This window comes from Lolium rigidum, chromosome 3, assembly GCF_022539505.1.
Source record: "Lolium rigidum isolate FL_2022 chromosome 3, APGP_CSIRO_Lrig_0.1, whole genome shotgun sequence".
NCBI classification, from domain to species: Eukaryota; Viridiplantae; Streptophyta; class Magnoliopsida; order Poales; family Poaceae; genus Lolium; species Lolium rigidum.
Window position 1 is genome coordinate 79,012,359 of NC_061510.1, and position 6,634 is coordinate 79,018,992.

General features: G+C 41.6%; 1 protein-coding gene across 1 annotated transcript; it reads right to left on the reverse strand.

Moving 5' to 3' along the window:
• Positions 1-2,767: 2,767 nt before the first annotated feature.
• LOC124697023 (transcription factor bHLH137-like) lies at positions 2,768-4,953 on the reverse strand. Its single transcript, XM_047229668.1, has 8 exons — positions 4,238-4,953; positions 4,010-4,156; positions 3,853-3,918; positions 3,692-3,763; positions 3,543-3,605; positions 3,259-3,447; positions 3,099-3,186; positions 2,768-3,016 (listed from the first exon to the last, which is right to left on the reverse strand). Exons 1-8 carry the CDS (start codon positions 4,607-4,609, stop codon positions 2,997-2,999), a joined length of 1,017 nt encoding a protein of 338 aa, XP_047085624.1. The 5' UTR covers positions 4,610-4,953; the 3' UTR covers positions 2,768-2,996.
• Between the last annotated feature and the right edge of the window lie 1,681 nt (positions 4,954-6,634).

The following is a 6,634-nucleotide window of genomic DNA, read 5'->3' on the forward strand; positions in this document are numbered from 1 at the left end:
TGGCCGGCCATGGAGGTGGAGTCCCATGTGGACTCCACCTTCCTTGGTGGTTTCTTCCGGACTTTTCTAGAACCTTCTAGAACCTTCCATAGAACCTCCCGCGACATTTTAATTCACATAAAATGACATCCTATATATGAATCTTATTCTCCGGACCATTCCGGAACTCCTCGTGATGTCCGGGATCTTATCCGGGACTCCGAACAAATATTCGAACTCCATTCCATATTCAAGTTCTACCATTTCAACATCCAACTTTAAGTGTGTCACCCTACGGTTCGTGAACTATGCGGACATGGTTGAGTACTTACTCCGACCAATAACCAATAGCGGGATCTGGAGATCCATAATGGCTCCCACATATTCAACGATGACTTTAGTGATCGAATGAACCATTCACATACGATACCAATTCCCTTTGTCACGCGATATTTTACTTGTCCGAGGTTTGATCTTCGGTATCACTCTATACCTTGTTCAACCTCGTCTCCAGACAAGTACTCTTTACTCGTACCGTGGTATGTGGTCTCTTATGAACTCATTCATATGCTTGCAAGACATTAGACGACATTCCACCGAGAGGGCCCAGAGTATATCTATCCGTCATCGGGATGGACAAATCCCACTGTTGATCCATATGCCTCAACTCATACTTTCCGGATACTTAATCCCACCTTTATAGCCACCCATTTACGCAGTGGTGTTTGGTGTAATCAAAGTACCTTTCCGGTATAAGTGATTTACATGATCTCATGGTCATAAGGACTAGGTAACTATGTATCGAAAGCTTATAGCAAATAACTTAATGACGAGATCTTATGCTACGCTTAATTGGGTGTGTCCATTACATCATTCATATAATGATATAACCTTGTTATTAATAACATCCAATGTTCATGATTATGAAACTAATCATCCATTAATCAACAAGCTAGTTTAAGAGGCATACTAGGGACTTCTTGTTTGTCTACATATCACACATGTACTAATGATTCGGTTAATACAATTATAGCATGATATATAAACATTTATCATAAACATAAAGATATATAATAACTACTTTTATTATTGCCTCTTGGGCATATCTCCAACAATTTGGAGGCAAACCGAGTTTTAATAGGGTTCCACTCCGCAATACCGGAATTCCCAAGTACTTTAAAGGTAAGGTTCCAGACTCACACCCAAAAAAATGTGTCTATATTGTTCTTCCATATCCTTTAACTTACCAAAGGCAAAAATTTCACTCTTGTGAAAGTTAATTTTTAAACCCGATAATTGTTCAAAATGCATATGATTAGTTTCATATTAACAACCTTAGCAATATCATTTTCCAAAAACAAAATTGTATCATCCGCATACTATAAAATGGAGATTCCCCCGTCAATAATATGAGGCAACAAACTCTCCACTTCACCTACATCCTTAACCCTAGCAATAAGAATCGTTAACATATCAGTGACAATATTAAAAATAATTGGGGATAAAGGATCTCCCTGGCGTAATCATTTCCTAGTTTGAAAATTATGCCCAATAACATCATTCCCTCTTATACCAACACTCCCACCTTGCACAAATTGCTTTATTCTATCGCACCAAATATGATCAAATCCCTTCATACAAAGAACTTGTTGCAGAAAGGGCCATTTAACTTTATCATACGTCTTTTCGAAGTCAATTTAAAGATCACCCCATCTAATTTCCTTCTATGCATTTCATGTATTATCTCATGGAGAACTATCACTCCTTCTAGAATGTGTCTTCCAGGAATAAACGCCGTCTGTGTAGGTCTAATCACTTTTTGAGATACCTCAGAAATACAGTTTGTCGCAACTTTAGTAAATATTTTAAAACTCACATTGAGCAAGCATATTGGCCTATATTGTTGAATCTGAGTTGCATTTTCCTTTTTCGGCATAAAGTAATCACCCCAAAATTCAACTTATACAGAGGTAAATCCCCTTTCTGAAAGCTCTCAAATAAAGCCATCAGATCAAATTTAATAACCCCCAAAATGTTGATAAAACTCCACAGGGAAGCCATCTGGTTCAGGTGATTTATTATGTTCCATCTGAAAAATAGCATCGTGAACCTACCTCCTCCATCGAGAAGTTTTCAATTAACACTCGATTCTCCTCCGCCGACAATTGCGGGATATCTTCAGTTATGTTTTCATCCAACGAGACCTGTTTAAGCGAGTGTGTTTTTCAAATCCTTCACGCCATTTGGAACGGTAAAAGAATCATAAAATTGAAATTATCAGTGACAAATAGCACATATAACAACATTATTCTTTTTTTTAACCATGCAGGAGTGCTGCATGTGTTATATTATATAGGATAGAAAGCCACAAAATGGCCGAAGTTTACAGAAAACTGGTCAAGGCCAGTACGAGCAGGGAGAAGTTACAACGACCTAGAAACCAGAAAAGCAGTACAGGCAAATCATTATTCTTTTTTAAGGGAAAGCCAACATTAAATCGGCAATATGGATACATCGAGAACAGATAATACGAAATCAGGAGGTTACTTGTGCCAAGCAATTGACATAGATCCTGCTGAATGACAAAACAGATAATAAGAAATCTGGAGGTTCCTCGTGCCAAGCAATTGACACAGATCCTACTGAGTGTATAACAACACTATTCTTTATGGCATTACTTGCTTAAAATCACACGCTTGTATCATGATCGTGTTCAGAGTGAACCACAAACATGACAAGATGGAGTAAACTGACAACGTCAACCAGTACTGATAAGCACAAACGTGTGTAGATCAACTCGTCAAACGCAGTTATTATACCACTAATTCCAGGCAGAAATAGTGCACATTACACAGAACCACAAACTCTTCATCCGTTTGCTTAGTCAAACTGTACAAAAGTCACACGCACGCACACACATTCTTCAGAGTTCATTCCTCAACGACAGCTGTTAAACTCGCTAAGCCAGAGGAGATCTACGCAACAGGGCACGTTGTAAACCGTCAGCTGCTGGCTAGCTACTCCAGTTTCATTGAGTCTGCAACATGAAAAATGTATAAGTTCCGACGACTCGAACACCACCAGAGAACAAATGGAACAAAGAGAAGCATGAGATTTACCGGAATTCTCTAAGCTACTGGTGCAGGCGTCTGACGGGAAGGCAACCGGGCCAATGTTGCGAAGTTCCTCCTCCCAGAGGACACCTCTCTGTCAGGAGAAAACCATTAAGCTCTCAGCTGATTGGTGTAATGTGTTTGTTCAAGGGTATGTGCTGCAAACCTGGGGGAACGCAGACAGCTGAGCCGTTCTCGCCATATGAACGTTTGCTGGGTTTGGGATCATCCCATTCCCATATAGTTCCGGCCGTGAGAGGCCTGGCGGTGCTGCCCTGTACATACTAGGATGAACATTGCTCAGTCGCGGGCCGTATCCCGGAAACGCGGAGCGAGCGTCTTGCGGGCATAGGATCTGCATGTCAGAGATGAACACAAAGGTCAGTCTGCCGGCAATGCTGACAGTAAACATATATGCGAGAGCTATTTGTTCTTCAGAGTCCGTCTTACATCCTGGAGGTCGAGATCACAGTTCAGCTCGGGGCTGACTGCCGAGAGCTTCATCGAGAGGAACTGCAAAACCCAATGGGAAACAGGCACCTTCAGTCATTGTGGGGCTAGAGTGGTCTTTTGAGAAATCTGCTTCAGTTAACACTAACCTCGACCTGCCGCTGCAGAGACTGCACATAGTTTATGATCTCGTCAAGCATCATGGCCTTGCCTGTTATCTGCTTTGCCATAAAAAAAAACATTTTGGTTAGAATAGTCAATAGCAACATTTCAGTGATAGCAATATCCCAGTTGCTGATGTTGATAGTACCTTGTTGCAGCCTGGGACGAGGTCCTGGAGATGCTTCATCCTCTCATTGATCTTTTCCCTCCGAAACTGCATTTCAGATGGACAGTAGCTGCTATCAACAAGGAAATCACTAAGTGCAGCAATGTTTAATGATTATGTTGCTAGAGAGATTCATCACCCTTTCTGCAAGGCTGTGGTTATTGGTCGCCTGGCCGCGTTTCGCCCTGATATGCACGTAGTCCTCTCTGTTGCTGTCAGCATCACCTGCTTTCTCGCTAGCACGATCCATGTTGACTTCTCTCTGAGAGGTCGCACCAGTTTCCTCCTGCGATGATACATAAACGATGAGACATAGTCCAGAATGCTGAAAATAAACCCAGGGAGAGAAAATCTGTAACTTCATCACCTGTGAATGCATTGACGAACTGCCCTCACCCGAGCCCTTCCTTTTACCGCCCTTCAAACCTTTCTCCATGCTCATATTTCTACTTAGCTCGGCACCTGGGGAGAGTTGGAAACATGTAAATGTCAGTAGTAAGAAAGAAACTTGAGAGATGAACAGACAGTTATTATTCGTCAATAAAGGAGAACTGGGGAGAAAAATACCAGTGGTAGGATTATAGAACTGAACCCCATCTTGCATCCCTACATTGTGCATAGGATAAAGGGTGTGCTCATCGAAATCCATGGCATGGTCTAGCAAAGCAAGCGGGTTAGCTCCGGCCACGAAGCTCTGCTCACCGTTGTTTCCAGGAGCAGTGCAGGGAGGGGAATACATCTGCCAGGAAACAATGATTAGTCATATGATTTCCATCGTGTTGCCAAGTGAGGATAGCTAGACGCCTAGGCAGTTCCTCCCAGGAATACATTTATGGAATGGAAGGAACAAAGCTATCAACCTTGTGCTTGATACCTGATCTCAGAGTAATGCTGCAACCATTCTAAGGAATGGCTAGCCTTCTGAATTGCCAGCTTTGGCAAGTGAAGGGGCTTTACTTAAAGGGTGGAAATGTGGAATAGATCGAGAGCTGGCAGTCAATTTCTTGCGAGGCTCAACAAGGAACAACTAACTCTTGCAGCCTTACATAAAGATTGTCCAAAGTGAAAAGTTAAGCAAGCCCCATGCAATAGCCTAACGCAAGGGCAAAGATGGAAGCCACAGTACGGGAATAGAATTGTCGGTACTGCTAACAACCGTGTACCAGCTGGATCTCATCCAGAGATCAGAATAAAGAAGAGTCCTGAATTCAGATCAACTATAGATTTACAGTTGGTACTGCCATATCAAGACCAGCCCAAGGATCAGATGCTACTGTCATCCACGTACTGCATGGGCCAGCCCAGAATAAGGTTAATGACTAATCAATGAACCAGATCCATCTATGTTTAAACCCTACCAAAACAAAAACTATGTCCCACCTCTCCATAATTTCTGAGATTCCCATACTAGTTTTCAGTTTATGGACATTTTTTGTTTGTTTGCCTCAAGTTCAGTTTATGGACCAGTACTATATCTTAACACCTCTTGGAGACTTATGATAGTACTCACTCTGTTACAAATTAAGTTCTAGTTTTCTCCTAAGTGAAACTTTTTTACGTTGACCAAGTCTATGAAAACATGTATCAGGTATCAACATTTACAGCACTAAATTAGTTTGATTAGATTCACCATAGAATATATTTACGTAGAACTTCAATTAATTTGGAACAGGGGAGTACCTTTTAGTACAAGAGAAAAACCGTTACTACCTCCATCAATAAATATAAGGCACATTATTATGCGTGCAGTAAACGTTCTAAAAATTTAACCACCATTGTATGCAAAAAAATATTACATTGAAGACTGGAAAATGTCAAGCACACCTTATATTTCCTCTATTTTAGGCATATTGCAAGTGAAAAGTATACTAACATCACGCACTGCAGACTGGAAAATGTCAAGCACACCTTATATTTCTAGACAGGGAAAGTACGGGTCTATGATTGAAGAATCAAATCCAAGCAACAGGTAAGATTTATAAGAGCAACATGCAAGGAAGTGCAACGTTAGATAGATCGTAGGAGAACCATGGAAGAAATATAGGGTCTATGGTCGAGGGCATTAAAAAAAGAACTTAGCAGTGGCAAAGGTGAGGAGTTCCTCATCACCCTACAAGTGAGTACTGAGTACAGTCGCTCTCACCATCCAAATTTGATACCAGAACACAAAGAATGATGCTACGAGAAATGCAGGATTTACACATTCTGTCAACCCTTCAGACATAGTTCTCACTAGTGCACAACCCTTAAGAACGGCAATCCAAATTGAGAAGCGAAAATCCCATGAATCCATGATGCAAGGACGGCAAGGGGCCACAGACCTTGAAAGTTCCCCCCTTTCTTGGACGTGTAGATCGAGAGGGGTGTGGGGAGTCAAAAACACTAGGATGCAGCACAGAAATCACTTCAAAGGCTAATAATGTTCTTGTACTATAATTTCTCGAGAGAGATAAACAAATGCTGAATGTACTGTTGAAAAAGACAGTGAGCACTCATGGATTGAGGAAAACAACAAGCAACTCACTATCTCCAAACAAAACACTCTACCAAAAATGTACTGCCGGTATAGGAAAACTGAATAAGCAGACACCAAGCACTGCTCCAGACCCTAAATGCGAAACCACTTCCCAGTAGAGGGCATGTCACAACAGCATAGGTAGAATTTCAATGGAGGGGGAGAGAAGTAGTTACCAGCAAGCAAGGAGGTGGGAGTGAGAGGTTCGCCTGTTCCTCTTGTTTTGATCGCAGGTGCTGCAGTCACTCA

Coding starts and splice junctions, on each gene's coding strand:
- LOC124697023 (XM_047229668.1), bottom strand. CDS start 4,609: ATGTATTCCCCTCCCTGCACTGCTCCTGGAAACAACGGTGAGCAGAGC. Junction 4,157..4,237: donor GTTCGTCAATGCATTCACAG/GTGATGAAGTTA, acceptor GTATCATCGCAG/GAGGAAACTGGTGCGACCTC. Junction 3,187..3,258: donor AGCTGTCTGCGTTCCCCCAG/GTTTGCAGCACA, acceptor TTCTCCTGACAG/AGAGGTGTCCTCTGGGAGGA.